Consider the following 21,781-nt stretch of genomic DNA (forward strand, 5'->3'; position numbering starts at 1 on the left):
GATGTAACAGGATGCAGCTCGATATCAGTGCTGTAATGGGAGCTACTTATTTTTAATTTTACAGCAGGCCTGAAGGTAATTAGTCTCTCCATCCTGGTGTGGGTGTTCTTATCAAAGCCAAAAATTCTACCTCGACGAGTGCGATTAATGAGCTGTTATTATTTATTTAACATAAAATAGATGGCGCTCTGTGATGTCTAGTCTTCTGTCCTCACTGTCTCAAAGACCCCCGGTCGTGACTGATGGTGCTTTGCTTTTAAGTGACAATCCTGACCAGGAGTCATGATGCAGCGACTGATATGATCAGGCTGTTAGGAGTCATGTTCTGTCTCCTCTGAGGGCAAGAAGAACAGTTTTATCCAACACCCCAGCGTGAGTTGTTTTTTTGGATCCGAGTCCGCCTGGCAGTTTTGATTAAAGCTTGCGCTGCTGAGAATACAAACTCGGAATTTGTCACACAGATGAGCACAATTTGTTTCACGCATGAGAGGACGCAAAGAGTTAATATTACAAAGAACCGTTTGCGCATGCATGTGCGTGTCTGCAGATTTGACTGTACTCCGTGAGAAGTATCACCGGGGGGAAAGATGGCTTGCTTCGCTCCTTGTGTCAGGTTTCCATGGTTACCGAAGTTCTGCGCTAATTACACATCCAAATCCCTGGCGTCCCCGTCCTTGTCTCTATCGCTCTCTATCTCCTTTCTGTCCCCTCCTCCTGTGCTTATTTTGATCCTTTTCCTGTTTCTGGCTGTCCTTGCAGTACTCTGTCGCACTGAGTGAGTTCCTCACCCCCGCACTCCTACAAACCTTTACCCCTCTCCCTCATTCAGCTTCCTTCCTGTTGTGACAGCCTTTCTTCCTACCACTGACATTTTGCCCACATAAGCCAGCCTGTAATTTACCCCGTGGAAGATGTCTCGCGCGCACACAACATACAGCAAAGGTAAAGCGTGTCGGTTTCTACAACCTGTCCATCAGTATTAGGACAAAGACTACTAGCTTGTGGTTACCTCATTCTGTGAGGCGAAGCCCCATCTTGCACTCTCTTTATTTATTTTTCTCACTGACCCTGTCACTTTTCATTCCTTCCGCCCCTCCCACTCCAACTGCGACACTCCGTTCTCCCTTTGCGGCTCTGGAGATCTCTCAAATACTGGGACACCTCTCACAGAGGCTCCTTATGTAACTCCACTTGACCAGCTCGCCGACGTCTGCCAATAGACGAAAAGGAGCTGTAGATCTGAGTGTTTATGAGTGTGCAGGTGAGGTGGGGGCAATCAACATCACTCCTGCGACAGCTCATCAGCTAATGTTCATTACCTATCACATACGGCATCCTAAAAAGGAGGCCACATTTCACCTCTGCCTGGAACCGAGACAGCTGCATAAACTGAGCCAGCTGAGGTGAAGTCTAATTAAATTAGGACAGTTTATATGATTATCGGCTCTCGGTGGGGGCCTGAGCGGCCAGCATTCACTTTTGGTTACGGTCCGCGCCGTTCCTCAAGGCTAAGTTACAAAAACAGCTCAGTGAGCGTTTAAGCTCAAAGGTCTTTTGAATGGGCAGCGGGTTTTTAAAGCGGCACTGAGTAGGCACTTAAATATTATTTTACCAGTCATGGTTAGTGCAACTCAGCCTGTGAAATAGTGTTAGAACGTCTGCTGGAGCTCTGTAAAGTTTAAGAATATACCAGAGGCTCCCTATAATTGATTGTGATGTCAAGAGCACGGAACGCCTGTTAAAAATAATGGCACATACCAGACAAGGAGGGTGACTGGTGCATTCCATTTATCTCCAAACAGTGGCGATATGTTCACACATAGAAGTTGAACAGGATTTTTTAACAATGAGACACAAATAGACACCAATGGTATTAAGTATAATGGCTTACACTACTATAAATGCAGCTTTTGAGGCTGGAAATGGCCCACTATAAATTCAAACTTCTCAGTTCAATGCACCGTTACTAAAAGGTGATATCTTCTTGCATGATGGGAAATGTAGCATCAAGTTCGCCTGTGCTTGCTTCTTTTACTATTTTTGCTTTATTTCTTGAGTCACCAGATTTAATGACTGTAATTTATTTTATTTTTTGCATGTGAAGTGTGCTCCAAACCACTCTAAGTGTTATCATTGTTATCCATGTGGGCCACAATGCTACATTCATTAAAAAAAACACATCATGTTCAACACATCAGATTATGGCTATTTTGGTCCAATGTAAAAAGTAAGACGTGAACATTCGTTTTTCATGACAATATGAAATTAATCACGGTAAAATTCTTTTAAACCTGTCTAGAACATCAGATTTTTTTTTAATATTAATATTGCGGGGCGGGTATAGCCAGCTCCCTTCGTAATTGTAAAGGGGAACACTTGGTGAGCGACAATCATTCTGTTCTGAACAAAAGAAAATGACTTGTGGACTGACGGACCTGAAATTCACTCCTGAGGAACTGTAAAAAAACAACTAGCTCTTTTGCAATTCTATTCATAGCAGTCACTTTCACAATGGCTTTCCATTATTCAATGAATAACTACCCGAGGAACTCAAGGGTTCCCAAAGTCACAAAAATATCATTTCCAAGATACAGAGTATGGGCTAAAAGGCGCAGACAGCTCTTATTATTCTGGCGTTGCATTGGTTTGGCATAATAACTGGTAGTCCGGACTCCCAGTGCCACCACAGATTCTATGAATTTGTGACAAAATCACAGGCTATTAAACTCAGTTTCAAACACTGTTAGATTTTTCCACTTGCTTCAGAGAGCCAAATTTCCGAGCTTGTTTGAGAAGATCTTATTTGAGCTTAATGTGTTTTAAATTTCGCGAAGGTCATCAATGCAGAGGAAGCAGGCCAGCGGTTTAATAAAAAGGGTTGTGCCTTACCCCTCCAGGGTTGCCGTCGGACGCGGTTACGATCAGACGGTACTGATCAGTGGTCTCTCTGTCCAGAGGCTTACCCAGAAGTAGAAGGCCAATCCTGCAGAGAGAGAGAGAGTGGGGTCAGAGCAGATAATTACATATCTTATAATGCTATTATAAAGAAGGACAAGATATAAAGAATTAGATTTTGAGTTATGTATCGCTGCTGCAGCAGAGTGTGATGCAGAAGACTGTATTTCACTGTTTATTTAGCAGATATGACAGATTTACAAAACACGATCACTGATTGAAGAGGATTACGGTGAGGAGCAGGTGGGAGTTTAAACGCTCCCACTCTGTCTTTCTCTCCGTGCAGCCAGTCTCTTGCTCCCAAACCACATGAACTACGGTCACATTATTTCCTTCTAACGCAGCAGACACAGCGGCCCTCCCGCTCGTTCGCGAGGCGTAATTTGCCACTCTGGCATCACTAAGTGCGGATGAATTCCCGTGTAGACTTATCTTTGTTTGCACACAAGAAACACGTACAAGAAACACGAGTGCAAGTGCGGCTCCATAGAAACACACACACACACGCAGCATGCACAAAACAATTTCACTGGCACACGAAGGAGAGGCTCTGCCAGAATCTCAAACAGAGGGAAAGATGAATGCATCTGAATGCACTGCTAGATTAATACCCATCGCAATTCCCCGCTGTCCCCTCAGCCCTCTCGCATTTCTAATTTAAAGCCCTTGTGACCAAACAGTCCAAGCAGATCCTGGCCACTACCTTCCTCCTGCCTCTGCAGCAGCCCATAATCATCAAACTAGCATTGTATTTTAAAATTTTTGAATTGACAAAGAAGAAAAACCTCAATCAACATAACTACTTCTCTAAGCACTCGCCCCATAAAGGAGTGAGCGCACCACTTTTCATCCACCACACCTGATGATGATCAGTAACTCAAGAGGGCAAACGCGGCTTTCTGAAAACACCATAAAAATGCAGCACACCATCCATCACTGGCTGCTGTGTTCATGTTTATTTATACATAAGAAGGAGAATAGAAAACAGTCTTCTCTATTCTCAGCGAGGCTAAAGGTAAAAGAAGATTTGACGTGAATGATGATACACATTGATCACCGTTATAATTACGTTATAATTACGGCGATAATGATGATGAACTTGATGGTGACGATGACAAAGATTGGAATGATTAATGCCGCTCAGCCACCCCGGGGAGTTTATTCCTCGCTACAGCTGGAGTGCTGAACTGCACTCGAGCGGCTGTGTCTGAGAGGTTCACAGATCATGTGCGCGATAGCGTCCTGCCTCCGCTCCCCAGCCGCCGCAAATGAAAAGATGTTGTCTGCCGTGCGGGACGCCATTAACAACGGCGTCTAGAGTGTCGGCGGTGCAGGTTAGAGGCTATCCATCCCAGTCACAGTAGCAGTTGATCTTTCATTCAGCTCAGATCATGTCTCCAAATGGTAAATTGGATGCGATGCACAAGGCGTGAGTTCCAGGTGGCATGAATATTAAACCAGAGGGCCAGTCTGGCTAGATAAATTACAGAGGCAGGATTCAGTGTCACTAAATCTTAATTTCAGTCAGTGCACACTTCGGTTAACATATTTAAAATCTTAACAGATGAAATTCTGTCAAATCAGATTAAAAAGTTCTGATTCAAGAACAGATGAACGTTACTGATTCACCAAAAGGAACATAGTTATTAGTTAGTGTGTTTATTTAAAACTGACTCCAACCAGAAGATTAGTGTTTGGTTTCAGCAGACAAAAGAAACGTGCAACCTCGTCTAAACTCCTTTCAATTTCAGTTTCAATTTCACTTTGAAGCAAGAGAGTCGGCTGCCGAGTGCAATACACTGTAAGCATCAAAGTTGGCACGGCTTCCAGGTTAGGTTTATACCACTTTGAGAAGTAACAAAAAAAATGCTTCGGCTAAAAAAGATAAGTAAGTAGGCTGGTCAGAATAACAGTGGGGTTTGTAGACTCTATACTTAACCCAAGATTAAAATGACTGTCATTCAAATCAAGAGCGATGCATTGGATCATTTTAAAAGGATGCTTTCAACTTATTCTCGACAGATTTTTGACCAAAATAGTCCGTACTGATGTGATTTTTTTATTTTTTTTTTAAGTTGAAATGAACTCCCTATTTCTTTCCGGTGGAGCAAGAGAGAGAGTAAGGGGAGAAGTAATGGTGAGTGAATATGAAGGATTTACACCTCCTTCAGGGGACCCTGGTCCATTTATAAGGAGTTCTAGACAGGAGAGATCATTATTCATAATAGCTGGAATGAAACGGCCTAAATCTGAACATGCAGCAATGCAAAAAAATTCTTCAGAGAGTCCTTATGGGGTTCGGAGGGTTGGAAAATGACATTTGAAGTGGGTCTCTGTATACTGCACAGTCATCAACTGTACAGGCTAATCATTTATTTTTTTTTTGATTCATAATGTACTTTATCAGCAGTCACTCAGTTATTACATCGATAGACTGCTGGGAGCTTGTGGCGTGATTGTAATAGTTCTACCACACAGAGCATGTCCTGGAGGAGATTGGATCAGTTTATTTAAGCATGATTTCTGTCACTGGCAGAATACAATGGCAATAGCAACAATAACAGACATGTGTTCTTTTAATTGTGTCAGCCTAGTTTTGCTTGCCATTAACTGTTTTAACACCGTGGGGCTAATTAGAAACAAACAAAATGCTGGGATACAGTGCAGCAACACAGTCTTTGTTCCTTGCATAGCTTGGAGACAGAGGACGCAGGGAAAACAGGCTTTAATCAATTAGCGAGACACGTGTCTGGCACAGTCCTACATTTTCAGTCTCCAAGTGTCTCCTCTCTCCATATTTGCTTCCATCTTTCATGAATAGGAAGAAAAAACAAAACAAAAAAACGCACCAACCACTTCAATATTTTATGCCTTTTCCTTGCTCCACACCTTTTTTCAAGTGCTGATATTGGTTATGAGATTTAAGGTGAGATATTTGCATTCCTTTTCCCTTCCAGATATATTTGTTGTTTTATGCCTTGTTTAATCTTGCAGGGGTTGACAAGGGCACAGAGCAGGAGAAAAGCCGAGAAAACACAGATGCCCGCTGATCCAATAACGGTTTATTTTGTGTCATTACTTCTACAGAGTTATTCCGAGCCACAAGTCGGGTCTGCGAGACAGCGTCTGAGAACCGGGGCCGTCATGATCGCGAAATCCAAGTTCGCCATTAACCTCACTGTCTTTGTCAGACCTTTGCAGCAGCCCGTCGATAGGAAAGACACGAAGAACAAAGGGCTTAATTTTTAAGTTGTCCTTGTGTTTGCGACTCTTAAATCATAAGTTCGATACCACTCTTGATAAACTAGCCGCTGCGCACAAGAGCTCTGTCTTGCTCCTCAATAAACTCAATAAACTCTCAAACTGATGTCAGTGTTTAAAGAGTTCTCTTGCAAGGATCACAATAGATATGGAGTGGCTTGCCATTTATGCTGGGTGTATTTCAGTGCAACAAAGCGGTTTGTATTCATTCACCGTACCTGCCCATGCAGTTCAGCATGCATTGGGAGGAACAGTGGAGCAAACCATATGTAACAGGCAAACATAGTGGCATATTAAACTGTTTACCAGTAACACTTGTGCAGCCAAACTTTTAAGAGGACACTGGAGAAGGTGGAGGAAAAACAACGCACAAGCCCATCTGGACTTACGTTTCAGTGAGGTTGAAGATATCCTCAGAATCCCCACTCACAATGCGATATGTGATCGGATCGTTTTCTCTGTCAGTGGCCTGGGGGAAGGACAAAAAATAACAGCAGTGTGAAGGTCACATACTACCATTAAAGCTGGAGGGTAAAACATAGGGCACATAGGACAGCTGAGCAGCAACTATGTTGGATTGGAGTGAAAACTAGAGAAAAAAAAATGTGTAAATATGCAATTATGTCTTGTGCGAGGGTCCATACATTTATGGGTTTGTGACTCACCTGTAGGTTGAGCAGAATAGCTCCGATCCTCATTGCTTCGCTGACTTCTAGGCCGTAGGTGAGGAGAGGGAAGCGTGGGGGGCTCTGGTTGTTGGGTGGCAAAACCTCAATGTAGACTGTAGTGATGGAGCTCCTGGCAGAAAGAAAAAAAAAAACACCAGACCACTGACAGCGTCAATTTCTGATTTACAACCTGTTGAGCTGTGCCGATGCTCTTTGCCCACAGCACTGTGAAAAACGCTCGCAAAATAAATCAAAGTTCACTTGTGTGGGGCTTTTGACTTCAGAAAAGAAAGAAGAAGGGTTTTTTTGGTTGAATGTTTCTTTATATACCGGCGTGTCAAAAAAGAACAAGCCTCTCATTCGTTCATTTGTTCATGAGTGCTTATCATCAGCCGTCTTGTTCTGCTGTTCACAGCAACAGCCATAAAACCAAACTGACTCCGTTATGTTTTATTCATCGGCTGTGTGAGACATCTTTGGTTGAACTGCTATAAAATGTGCATGTATAAATGCGCTTGAAGATGACCTGACATGGCACAATAGCCCAGTTGTCATTATGTTGGCTTTTAATCTGCTGGAGTTTGTTGCCGTGTTCTTGTGCTGCAACAGATTTATGCCAACCTTTGTTTTACATCTTTGCTTTTTAATCACAAACATAAAGAGACAGTACACCACAGCCAACAGCCTGTCAGAAATGTTACTTCTTCATAATTCATCCAAGAGAAGACTTTCTTACACAGCTACTATTAATACTAAATCAGAGTTCTGAGAAAACAGCTGCAGGTAAAACGACACACACACTGGATGTTTCAGCCCCTTCAACAGGCAGACAATGAATTTGTATGTATACAAGTAATTAATCACAATAAGTTATTAAAACCCCTATTTTTTTTCTGTAAAAAACGACCATGAGAGTTTTAGCAAGGTGAAGGGCTACTGTACCTCCTCTGTGTCTCAGGCGCATTGTCAGAGGCCTTGACAGTCAGTGCGTACGACCGCCCCACGATTAGAGTGACACCAGGGGCCACGATGATGCGTCCGGTGCGATTACTTATCACGAAGTCTCCCTGGGCGCCAGCCAGTATCTCGTAGGTCACCAGACCGTTCAGCCCCTCATCAGCATCCACGGCTGTTAACTGAGAGAACGGATACGGATGCGTGTTAGATTTCATTTAGGCATGTTATTACACGACGGATGCACGGCATTTGCTACTCATGCACCGATAGAAACAAGTGGCTGACATTTACAGAAATGTATACCTGCTACGGATGCTGCAATCAGACCAACTGATTTCAGTGAAGTGGCTTTAAATGGAGAATAACATTTGGACCAGGAGGAATCAATTGCATGTTGCCTTTCATGTAAGATGGATGGCAGAGTTGTAGAAAGGCAGCTGCAATAGTTCTTTGGTGGTGTAGAATAGAATAAAATAAATAGAATAGAAAAGACTGGAGTAGGGTAGAACAGAATATAAAATAGAATGTATATAATATTTATTTTATGCTGTCCTATTACAAGAATTAAGCAATTACTAAACCTACAAGCCATTTATAAAGTACATCCTGCTGCTTGTAATTACGAGCCCTCATGATGTTCTTGGCTTCACATCTTCAAGGCTAGCTTTAATCCAAGCTAGCCGTCCTCCTCTTTCATGCTCCTGACGTGAGAGTAAATGCTGTAGCATCAAATAAGCAGTGGCGTCCTCGGGGGGGACACAGCTCTCATAAACAGCTTATAAAAATCGGTTAAGCGGTCATACCAGACGCTCTGTGACCCTTGGCCTCATTTCTGGGCGGGTGAAACGGCTGTTTGTTTTTTTTCTTTTTTCTTTTTTTGTTAAAACCGATTAAACTTGACCTTTTCATTGTCTGACATTTTTTGGAGAGGCTGCGCTGAGAGGAGAGATCAACCGAAAGACAAAAAGATCAGGCTCCAACTGTAAAATGAGAGACAACAAAATGACGGAACTTCCCGTTTTTACAGCAGAGCGAGATTATGAATTTACATCTCGGAGACTGCATCTAAATGTAACACATACAGTATTTCTTGAGCATAGATAAGGGTCAGGTTAGCATGTGTGTGGACGCAGAAGAGAAAAAAGAAATCATGAACTGTAAAGCCAGTGCACCAAGGGAATCAGAACGAACTATAATCTTTATCCATAAAATTAAAAAAACCTGAATAAATCCTGTTGTTAAGCAAAACCTGGCTGACAAACTGTAATCACTGATGCCTTCCACTAAGAATTACCCCGGCCTGGACCCTGCAAATAGAGATAAAACCCAGTCTCAGTCTTGTCTTTCATGACCGCAGATGAGATGAAGGGAACCGTGTCGGGGGTTTGCCTGTCAACAAAGCGTGCTGGATCGTGGTGCTTATTTGCTTTGAGCGTGAAAGAACGAGTGCGGCGGAGATTCCGCGTGATGGGGACAAAGACGAAGGCGTAGGGCAGAGTGCCAGAGCAAGAGACCAAGAGGGAAGGAGAAAGGCGAGAGGACGATCCCCTCGATCGATTACCTGCAGCACCGTCTCTCCCGGCTGCATGTCTGTGAAGACTTCAACACTGTAGGAGACCTCGGCAAACGTCGGCGTGTTGTCATTGGCATCTATGACCAGGACGTTGACGGTCACCGGGCTACTCTGCTGGACACCATCTGATGCCACCATCTGCAAACGCAAGAGAGACAAATGCTTACTAAAGCTTTAGAAACTGGAGAAACAAAGTCGACTGGTTCAAATAAACCACAGACAAATGATTTTTTTTTTTTTCATGAACATTTTTTTACCACCACAACAATGTCACTCGCAATTTGCCTTTGTATGAGTCAAAATTTCCTTCCCTTAACATTAGACAAGCCTTCAGAGATGAGAAAAGAGCGTTTGTACAAAGCTCGCCTAAAGGACAGTGGGCAAACTGAACAAACTACATGCTGATGTGTCCCTGGCATCTCTGGTCTCCAGTACTCGGCAAGGGGGGAATGAAAATGGACTGAGCAGAGCAAGAAATGAAGTGGAAGAGGAGAGGAGATCTAAACAACAACTGTGGCAGCAGCAAGAAATACATGTTTGTGAGGGGGAAATTGCTTTTCCCCCAAAATTTCCACTCAGCGCTGAGATGGAAATGACAAGTCTTGCTGCTTACACCGTGCACTAGGAGGAGGAGGGCGCCTTTAGTAGCACCCCAGCATTCAAAGTTAAAGTGTTCAACGGAAATACATGATAACAGTATATCAAACGATGTTTCCGTTCGGCAGACAGACCCAGGAGAGAGGCGGCAGACAGTTTTCGGGAGCCAAGGAGGAAAGCAGGTTTGGATTTACCAAGTCCTCCTTAACTGTATGTATAGATACTCCGTACTTTGCAAGTACTGACAAATGTAAACAATGCCGTGCCTGCCTGCTCATCCCTCTCATCCCCTCTCGCTCTCTCTCTCTCTCTCTCACACACACACACACACACACACACACACACACACACACACACACACGAGAACAGTAAAAATACAAACAAAACATGAGCATAATAACCTCAGGAGGCTGATCTATATTGGATCCGTGTACTCCCTCCCTTTTCAGTCTGGGGTACTTAAGAAAGTAATTATAAAATGATTTGATGCTAGCATTTAAACAAAGACAAGATTGCTCATCATCTTCACAAAAGCTGCAGCACCAACTTCAAAGTCTCCATGTAAACATGTTAACAAGCTTTTAGCAGGAACTCGGAGAGCCCCGCTATCACTGGGAATGTCTGATAATATCACCATTTAAGATTAATTCTGTAAGACACCCTGTTTAGCCTTGTATCACTCTGACCTGCTGAGACACACGGATGGGTTTTGAACACAGAATGATGATTTCCTTTATTTATCCTGCATCTGGCGCGTGGATCGTGGGCCTTATAGCGGCACTCAGGGCCCAAAGCGCGATCGCAGTGCTTAGAGTACATGTGTAAAACTTAAAGCCACGGTTGCTCACGTGAGGCATGAATAAAACACAAGCTGTTACCTAGCCTAAGCAGATAGCTGGATAGATTAAAACAGAAGCATAGCAGTTCTGTCAGGTGTACTGTACATGAGATGAGTAGCTGAATAAATCTGCTAAAACACATCCTTTACTGACAGCTTGTTAGTTCAAGTTAATAGCTTTTGTAGCATACAAACAGAGCACATGACTTAGGAGTGTAATGAGAGAGGGGATTCAATTATGTAGTGATCAAACATGCCACGGTAAACATTATCTAAACCAATAATCAAATTATTCTGAAATGCTACTTTTTGTGGTAAAATATGGAAACGTCGCCTCACAACTAGACAGCTGTGAAATTGTTCTCTATAAACTATATGGCAGCTTTTCAAAGAACAAAAATCCACACACTTAAAACCACAAGACAGTCTCTTTGATTCCACGCATCCATTCATGTTTTCAGAACTCATACACTTTTAAAGCAATTCATTTTACGGTCCGCGGCACCTGAAATTTGGAGTGCAAGAAGTTTGCGTCACCTGCTGGTTAGAGTCAAAATTGCACCCACGACTTGACAAAGCCACGTCACAGTTCAGCACACATTTAGCTCACACAAACACATCTAGTCTGTGTTACTGTACTGTAGCAAGTCATGACTCAAGCAGCTGGAGTCTGGCTGCCAGGTCATGCCGTGGCTGCTGTCTCCATTTGACTTGTCACTAAACATAATCCTACTGCCCGTCTCAGATCACACCACGAACTGAGGGCGTAGTATATGTGTGACATGTGATAATGTGCAGCAGGGTCTTCACCAGGCAACGAACACTATCTTTTATTCTAGATGGAAACACGAGGAGATACTGTAGCAGGGACAGGAAGGGAATTTCTCCTTTACATGTGGCACTGAATAAAAGCTGCCCTTCTAAAGCACCGCGAGGGCAGTGGAAATCTAAAAATGAACAACTAAGAGTCACCCCATACTGACAGCTTCTACTGTAAAGTGTTGTCAGACCGGATCTTGAGCTTAAAAGCTTTCTCAGCACTTACCAGCATTTGAGCTGCTCGTACCCCAACGCACAGAGGAAAAAAAAAAATATATATACGAGATAAACAAACCTGAGCACAACCAAATAAACACAATAAACGTTAATAAACCGCGTTTGCTCATATCCGAGACATTTTCTATACCCCGACCGAACCAACTTTACGTCGAAACCTGTAGTCTACCAGATCATTCCTGTTCAGAAACTCTTGGGAGTCCCCCGGAAACCGTTCCCACAGAGCTCACTGTTGGCTCACTGATACTCTAAACCAGAGGAATCCCCATGGATGGACGGGCTACTGTATTTTGGGTGAACCAGGCTGCTGATGCCGGCGTAACAGCAATGAAAACCAAAAATATACAACGGAAAGATTAATAAAACAGGACTAAGTCTTCCAGTAACTCACTTTAGAGTCCTACAGGAATGTAAAGATAGATGTGGAATCAGACAGACTTTACCATCTCACAAAGTTCTCACAAATTAAGAGATATATAGGAGAAATATAATCTTTTGTTGACCGTGAGGGGTATAACAGTAAATCAGTAAAAAGTGAAGCTGCTGCACAGTGATATACATATTCGTTTGTGAGGTTTTGGTAGGCAGAATTTTGTTTCCTTAGGAGTGAACCAGTCAGGAAAAAGTTTTCCCCCTATTTCTTGAACTCCGAAATGTCCAACCATTTGGAGCTGCCATATTACAGTGTTCATTTCAAAGAACAAGAACAATTCCACAAGTGAGGGCAGACAGAGCCACAACCAAACAGATTAAGAAAGTAAGGAAACATTAATAACACATTCTGCCTTTGGTTAACTTTGGATAGAAATTTGTAAATCACGTGAACAGACTGTCTTACTTCACTACTATTTGTCCAGTAATAAAGGTCACACTGCTCTGGAAGTGTCAGACCAGCTTTGTGTCTCTAAGTGCCTCTTGGTATAGTGCTAACCTGGGACTTCTATTAATGTAGAAGAGATGAAGGTCATGGGGCTATAGCGCCGTCTCACAGGTAGCTACATTGAGTCTAGTAGGCCTACCGTGAAAGTATAGGTCATCTGCGTCTCCCGGTCCACGGGTTTGAGGAGCTTCAGGTAGCGGATTATCCCCGTTGGGGTCAGGCTGAAGATCGCCGTGTACTCATCCAGGGTAATCTTCACCATGGGGTCTTTGGTCTTCCAACAGAAAAATACACCAAAAACGAGAAGATGTTACCATGGTGACATGAGTGTTTCATCAGTTCTTGCAAGGCCACAGCTGTGGGGCTCCGAAAACCTATCAAACAGTACATTTTGATGTGACAAAGAGTTGAGCAAGTAATCTGCTGGGAGGTTTCCCATCCGACTTCAGAAAACAGTGGTGAAGGAGCCGAGGACGGGACCGTACACAAATGACGTCTTAACATGATCGAATCAAAGAACCAACGTGTTTCTGAACATGACTGAATCAAAGAAAGAGAGGGAGAGAGGAAGCGGCTTCTGCTAAAACACACCCATTAGTGCTCGTGTTTATCTGATGGAAAAAAAAAAAAATGGTAAAACGCAGGGTTGTAAAGCTTTTACGAAGGGTGTCCAGATGCAAAACTGCTTGAGAAAATGTTAAAATGACGCCTCAACTAAAGATGTGTCATCACTGCTGTGTAAACAAATAATTCCGTAGTCCACTGTGGTTCATTGCTGCAAGTCGGCTTCGATTCATGTCCATCAGTGAGTCTTCTTAAGAGTTTGGTAAACATCAGGACCGGGCAGTTTATTGATTCTGTTATTTCTGTTTCCACTCCACTTTGCTTTGTTAATCACCTCCAATCACTCACTAATGGTATATTTTAAACGTTAAACATCTGCTGTGAATGTGCGCGACTGTGTGTTTTCGTCAATGGCTCCATCGGCGGAGTTGGTGCACGGAATTATAGGCGCTCTGCGCTGTGGTAGGTGAACACACATGATCGTTTTTTTGTTTTTTAACAACCAAGTGTGTCAGAACAACCCCTTCACCCGACTACACACACAGGAATTAATTCATAATAATTCATTCCTAAAATAACTATTCAAAGGCAACACTTGCAAAAACTTTGCCTTGACATCAATCCGCATTTAAAAAAGAACACCACTTCCAAAACACTTCAAACACACACACAGAATGCTCTCATGAGGATACAAGAGTCGATCTACACACCCATCATTACTGGAGACCTCCTAAGTATTTGGTTCACCGTTTATTAAACTGTGAAGTGACACAAGCATATAATTTGATCAGCAAATAGTTATTTTTTTGCTTTATCCAAAATATAGCCACAAAGCTGATAATTATGAGTTCAGGATGTCTCCAGCAGAGATGAGCACTTTCATTTTGTTTTCACTTTTGGTAGTGGAGTGCATGCATTAACAGCAGGGATGTCCTGAGCCAATTTGCAGAGAGGGGATTAAGGCTATCAAGGTCGGATCTCGATTGGATATAGAAAGCCTAACCGCTTCTCCTCCTTTGTTTATTGAAACTTAGCTCGCTGCAGGTATGGCGGCTGTCAGAGCAGTTTAACAGTTTAAATGAATGATGTGTGCATATTAGCATTGTGCCACAGTGGGCAAGACGAGCGCCTGTCGTGCACCCACCAAGCAAGTGAAGAAAATCGATTCAACCTTTACAATTTTTGTCCAAAGTGAAGATCAACAGAAGGTCCGGAATATTTAAGGAAGCCAGTTTGAGCTGTGACGCAGGTTTAATGCGGAGATATTAAGCCGTCAAATTCCCAAATTGAATTTCCTTCACTGATATCACTTTAGGTTATTAAGTGTGCCCAGTGCTGCTGTATCACACAGGAAAACATAAATATTGGATTAAGCTCAGTATTGAAAGATACTCAATATTTAAATGGGCTTTTATTAACTGTCAGACATTGGATCAGGACATCCCTTTATTACACTGTGTGTGTGTGTGTGTGTGTGTGTGCGCGTGTGTGTCACTGCAACTCAAAACAACACCTTTACCTACAGGTGTATCGCCGGGAGCCAGCTACAACAAGGACAAAAAAAATACAGCAGGAGAATGACTCACAAGCATGTTACTTTCTGTGAGTACGCAACACAAACACATCAGTAAACGTGGATCTCTAATCAATATTTAATCAATGCACTGCTTTGTGTTTGCGCAAACACGCATGGACATGTGTAAGGGGGCGGGCAACAGCGACTTTTGTGCCGATAAAGGGTCAAGGTTCTCTCTCTCTCTACCTCCTCAATGTCATTATCCAAAGCGATGATTCCCAAGGGCGTGCTGAGGTTGGCGCTGGCCGAGATGGTCGTACCCACTGGGGAAGACTCGCTCACGTAGCCCTGATAGGTGGCAAACTGGAAATAGGGCGCCTGGTTATTCTCATCCAGGATTTCGATAATGAGGTCCGCGTAGGCTGGGAGGGGATGACCATTATCCTGCTCTGCCTGGAAAAAAGAAAAAGAGGAAAAGTCACACTTTGGAAATATCAACAAGGCTAAAAGTTTTGCTGTAACTGCTTTTACACAGACTCGGAGGCAGAAAGACATAATTTCTCAGAGTCATTTCAATTATAAAAAAGCTTTATTGACTAAATTTAATCAGGAGTCCACTCAGGAATAGGGCTTGGTAATTACCAGGGCACTTAACGCAAATACCATCATTTGTAGTAGAGACAGTAATTAGTGGCTCTCCCACTCTGTCAAATGAGTGACCAGTGATACAAGAGGCTCATTGGGAATATTACTAGCTGAGTCAATGCCAAAATTAACCACTTAACTATTAAAGGAGTGTTCTAGCACGGCTTCCAAGTCTGTTTTCATTGCCGAGTGTGAAAAACCCAACTGAATTAAATTATGTTCATCTCTGTTTTGCCTGAAAGCTCGAGAATGAACCACTGGACAATTTGTTAAGATAAACACCTCATCCCTTTAGCAGGTTAAAATAAAAAAAAAAAAATAAAAAACATGCAGCATCCTGTCATGGAACAATACTTATTCACCAGCCCTAAAGACAATAATGCAGAATTCAAAGCAAGGTTAAAAGTCAGGATTCAGTTCTAGACAAACCAACAACTTCTTTGCTGATTTCTTAATCTGCTAAACATTACGTAATACTAGACCATGCAGTGTAACTCAACAGAATAAATGTTACAATATAGCTTACAGATAAATCCCTAGAGCTGAACGCTCTCTGAAAAACGCACAAGTGGAGTGTGAAACGCGGACCTGCATCCAAAATCCACAATAAGTTATTGGTATTTGTATCACATGCACATCCTAAACTGTAGCAGTCTGCCAGAATGCAAACACGCCTTCCTTCCCCTTCGTCTTCCAGCACAGCACATCACGAACAAAACAAAACGCATGTTGTCTCAGCTGTTCAAACTGTACAAAAACCTAAAGGAGCTCCGCTTAAACCGGAGTCGCATGTGACACTACTGGAGCCCCGGCGAGATCAAACCAAAACCAATGTGGTCTGGTTAGGCTGTCACTACGATCTTAAGCACATGTGTCACCGCTGCCTCCCACACTGGAAGGCTTCAGGAACATTAAGGCTTTGGATATACAGATGGAGAGGAGGGGACAGAGCCGACATCAGTTTAAGCCATGACCTGGAACTAATTCTGCACATTAGCTCGATTTCACTGGGCTTGTGTTGCAGAGGGCCGATTATAACAGAAGAGTATACTTCTAATGCTAAATAGCAGAAAGTGTAGGGGCAAACGTACAAGCAAACAAAAATAAAAACCTTTCTATCGTTTCATGGTTATTCACTCAGCTATATACCCTACTATGGAAGACCCTACTACACATCCTGCTGAGTTTCCCTCCAGCTAGGGTTCACACCTTTTATTATTTCCATCACAATGTTATGCTCGACTATTTTTCCCGAACATCTTCTCCCTTTTCCCCTTATCTGAGTGATAATAAAGACCACCCACACTGTGGTGACCCGGAGATCCAATCTGCTCACAAAAACACCTGAGGGAAAAGTGCCATCATTGACAGACATAATGTGTGTTCCTAGATGTTCTCCCTTTTCTCGACATTCTCTCTCTCTCTCTCTCTCTCTCTCTCACACACACACACACTCGTTTTTGTCAGACGGAGAAAAGACAAGGTGTAGGATTACAATGTTCCCTGGAGATTTAGCTCTTTAGCGGTGTCCCTATTTCACGGAGGCAGTGTTAAATGACCCACTCTCCGCTGCTACAACACACGGGCCTGCAGGAGATTCGCCACCACCAAAAGTCACTGTTTATCACTCAATCTTGATTTTGCCATCGTGATTCCATCATCCTTGGAGTGTCACACTGTAGCTTTTTCCCAAACTATTTTTCTCCATCCCCGTCTGCCTTTGCCACTTGTCTTCATTTCATGCCAGTCATCGTGGTGGATGTGCCGTCATCAGTATCACTGATGGCTTTTAAAGAATAACAGATGTGTTTACTAGGTTATGCTTCAGTCTTTGCAGCTAATTTCACCACCAGCTAGCTATGTACACAACATACTACGGTGCATCAGTGCACTCCCAACATACCAAGGTCTAATTCTCATTTTTCTGCCCCTCTGTGTCCCATGACTCAGGTAGATAAGGCTCCTACCATCCTCCACACACACATCTCTCCACCCATCTTGGTCTCTTCCTGTCCGGTCTTTGAACTCTCTCCCTTCCCCAAGCGATGAGCAAACCTCCAAAAGAGATGCAAAATCTTTCCCTTAAGATCCGCCTGCCCTTCCTCTTGCGATAATCAGGTCTTCCTCTCATCTCTTTGCTCCCCAGCTATCCAAGTAAACTGCAGGTTACACAGTGCTCAGAGGAGTTTAGAGGTGCGATGGGTAGATGGAAAGTTCATCTGCACTGCTGCTTTGCACCAGCAGCAACGATGCAATCCCCGTCTCAGCTCTAAATTAGGATTCATGAAGGTGCAGCAGCCCATCCTCTCGCAAAAGTCCATAAATCATAACATCTTTCTCACTCCCATCTCCTAAGAAGGTAAATTTGAGGTTAATGGCCTTCAGCAGTGGGGTTATCTAGGAAGAGCAGGTAAGGATGCATGCTAAAGCTATCAAGACACGAGTTCAACTTCATGCAGTGCAAGTAGTATAAAAATATAATTTAGATGCTGAACAAAACAGCTTTGTTTGTATAATGCAGAGGAAGCTAAGCAATCAATATTTTACCTTGGGTTTAAGCAAGAAGAAAATCAGGCTTCACCAGGTTCAGTAAATGTTTTTTCATGCTTTATTTTAACAAGCCTATGACGGGAAACTTCACCAGTTTCTTAGTTTTTAGTTCTGTCCAGTCATAAGTCTCACTACAATGTTGTAGGTGACATCCTACAACTGTTAAAAAAACAAAATAGGACGGATTCTGACAATGCAGAAGATGAGAGGTGAGTAAGGAGGAATTCAACGGTTCAAGTCAAAATTTATTTGAATGTTTACCTTGATGATCAGTGTGAATCTTTGATACAAGTCCCTGCTAACTGGCTGAAGAACACGCAGCTCTGCAGTGGTTCTGTTCAGGGAGAAATATTCTCGATATGCGGCCGGTTGACCTGCAACAACGAATAAGAATGATTATGGCACCATCAAGACGACCAAGAAACAGCGAACCTTAAACAAAACGTGTTAAATGTCGTCAGCGAAGTTTTGTGTCGAACCTACCAACCAGGATGTAGTAGAGGATCCCAGGTCTTTCCGATGGGGGCTGTATGTTTCTGTCCATGTCCACGGCCCGTATTGGAGGGGTCACATTCAGCGGGTTTAGTTTGCTCTGCAACAAGGGTTGGGAGAGTCAGTCGGCAAGATAACAAGACAATCACATCCCAAATCCCTTTATTTTCTGCTTATCACGTTAGCACAGGAGATATAGTCTCCAAAAATAACTTTGAGTGCATTATTATGCAGAGAGACAGGATTTTTAGTCTTCTAAAATGAAAAATTCTGCTTAAAAAAAAGATATCATCTGCCCCAGAAAACATTTTGCATGCTATATATTAATATTTCTGGCTGCTGTATATTGTTATGGTGAAGTGTTGTACATTCCTTTAAACTCTGCCCCTCCACATAAAAGCAGCATCCTCCAGAGAGGCTGCTCTGGACTCGCTGTCTGGCCCATTACGGTGTTTTCTGCTTTTAAAGTGGAAGAGGGAAACATAACCTCAGCCCTACCTGCTAGTTTGCTCTGCAACAAGGGTTGGGAGAGTCAGTCGGCAAGATAACAAGACAATCACATCCCAAATCCCTTTATTTTCTGCTTATCACGTTAGCACAGGAGATATAGTCTCCAAAAATAACTTTGAGTGCATTATTATGCAGAGAGACAGGATTTTTAGTCTTCTAAAATGAAAAATTCTGCTTAAAAAAAAGATATCATCTGCCCCAGAAAACATTTTGCATGCTATATATTAATATTTCTGGCTGCTGTATATTGTTATGGTGAAGTGTTGTACATTCCTTTAAACTCTGCCCCTCCACATAAAAGCAGCATCCTCCAGAGAGGCTGCTCTGGACTCGCTGTCTGGCCCATTACGGTGTTTTCTGCTTTTAAAGTGGAAGAGGGAAACATAACCTCAGCCCTACCTGCTAATAATGCGATCCAGCAATAATGTAAATTCTTTGGAGGAGTACACTAACTGTGATGTGGATTTATCCTCCGGTCACCAAAACTACTGGAGTTAGACAGCTGCAGCCATGTAGTCTTTCCCCACATTTCCCGTATTAGGACTTGAAAAACATCAAACAGCCTTTCTGCTATCCATTTAATCACTTCTGATGTAGGCAATTGCCTTATCAGTCACAATCTTTAGCATACTGGCCAATTAATAGGATACTTGATTAATAAACCTTTCAGATCTACTTCTCATCAGCAAGCTCCTAAATATGCAAAACAGTGTTTCACACCACGGATAATCTGTTAGTGATGCTGAAGGCTACTTTTCCTGCTCATGCATACTCAGACATCGTCAGCACTAATTATCCCGGCTCCACCTCTACGCTTTTTGCACCAACATATGGTTAAGTGGGAATATGTTTAGAACATCACATTTAAGAATAGCGCTCCTCATGCAGAATGCCTCCATATGGCTGATACAGTGAACGCGAGCATGCTAAGAGGCCTTTGCCGAACTTTCTTAGCATAGACATGCGCATGGTTAACATCTCTCTGGCAGAAGGATCCCTCCCCAAGGGGGCATATTTATATCCCTCGGCTCTGGAGTAATCCTTAAACCCCTCCCCAACCAGCCCTCTTGCTTTTACAATGTCTGGAGGTGCGCTAAATCAAATCCCCCTAGCTCTGCACAATGATGATTAGCTATAATACCCTCCTCCAGCAGTCATTATCCGGGGGACTCCAGAGCCCACATTATATCCCCCCAGGGCGAAAAATAAATACAGATCAACTTAATAATGCCTGTCGTGCCATTGTGATTAATTATAATACACTCATCAATTATGGGAAGACAAATCTCCCCGTGGACAGACATGTTAGCATAACGGTTACACAGCAGAATGGAGAAAAATCAGACACCAGCAAAAACTGACTGAAAACTGCAACGCTAATGTAGGTCATTCCTAACAAAGCTGCTATAAGATTAAATTAACTAAAAGAAAATAGGAAGTAAATGTTGTAATGCATTGGCAGTTCTTGAAAAATCAAAGAAACACTTGACATGTACAGTACAGTAGAGAGGTGAATAATGAAAAGGTCACTGTAACATCTATTAGTATGAAGCTTTGAAACTGATGGGGAAATATGCCAACAGTCCTCACATTGATGAAAAAGCTTTGGTCGGTGTAGCGGGTGCTCCGAGGTCCTGCATACTTAGCAGTCTGCAAACCTTTTATCATAAATTATACATTACACCGGCCAACCCTGAATGGAAAGACTGGACGAACAACGGTGACCGGCTATGCCTCATCCACCCAATCCCAGCTAACGGTACACTACAAGTACATACACATACTGTACATGTCTGTGCCATTCTGTGTAGGGCCCGTTGTCCCATTGTGTCTTTTTTGAAGGCTTCTGTGTTGTCTCTTTGTCTGCGTCTCTGTTCACTTTAATCGCTGTTATACTACCATGTCTGATATTTGTCCCCCTAGTACACATAAGCCATACTTGATGTTGTCTTTTTACAGTACAGCTTGAGAGCAGCATTCTCAACTAAATAAATGCCATGTTTGGAAAATCTTTTTTTTTTTTTTATGACGATGTGGAAACTTTAATCTCAGGCTTTTTTGCCTTGCTGTAACCTTTAGTTTCCTCAAAGCTTATGACGAACCACAAAAATAAGCCAACAAAATTCTGCAGCAAAACTTCCTCAGCACTCCTTGTGTACGACTATTAGCCGTGGCTGGCAGTGACGGAGACGGAAAAGAAATGAGCACCGGAAAACACCTGCCATTATTAAGTGGACTGAAAATAGGCTGGATGATTCGTCCTTAATCGGACGCTTGGTGAATCTGATTCACTGCTCAACATTCATGTAAATATACAAATCTCACCGAGATGGAAAACGGCACGAGAAATAAAAGAAGAAAATGCGGTCATCAGCTTATTGTCATCGATTTGACACTGACAGACGTGATCACTACAATGTATATATAAAGCAAACGCACACTTAGAAAACGCTTATGACACTGCAGTAACTCACATTCACATTAACCACATATGACACAGTGCATGAAAAACAACGGTTGAGATACCAAGTTATCTTTTTTACTTTATTCTAAGACTTTTTTTTGCCTTGCTGTAACCTTTAGTTTCCTCAAAGCTTAAGACAAACCACAAAAATAAGCCAACAAAACTCTGCAGCAAAACTTCCTCAGCATTCTTTGTGTACGACTATCAGTCATGGCTGGTAGCGATGGAGACAGAAAACAAATGAGCACCGGAAAG

At 42.7% G+C, this 21,781-nt stretch overlaps 1 protein-coding gene across 1 annotated transcript in view; it reads right to left on the reverse strand.

Annotated features, from left to right (window-relative positions):
* The window catches only part of LOC311499936 (protocadherin-15-like), a gene marked incomplete at its 5' end in the record, with an annotated part of 128,798 nt that overhangs the window by 76,109 nt on the left and 30,908 nt on the right, over positions 1–21,781 (reverse strand). The window contains 10 exon segments of the mRNA XM_084561076.1: positions 2,890–2,983; positions 6,606–6,685; positions 6,882–7,014; positions 7,827–8,020; positions 9,403–9,552; positions 12,925–13,059; positions 14,873–14,893; positions 15,112–15,318; positions 18,322–18,434; positions 18,544–18,652. Of these exon segments, the coding sequence (XP_084417202.1) occupies positions 2,890–2,983; positions 6,606–6,685; positions 6,882–7,014; positions 7,827–8,020; positions 9,403–9,552; positions 12,925–13,059; positions 14,873–14,893; positions 15,112–15,318; positions 18,322–18,434; positions 18,544–18,652 (1,236 nt within the window).

The sequence above is a fragment of the Chelon labrosus genome, assembly GCF_963514085.1.
Source record: "Chelon labrosus genome assembly, chromosome: 15".
In the NCBI taxonomy this organism is placed as follows: Eukaryota; Metazoa; Chordata; class Actinopteri; order Mugiliformes; family Mugilidae; genus Chelon; species Chelon labrosus.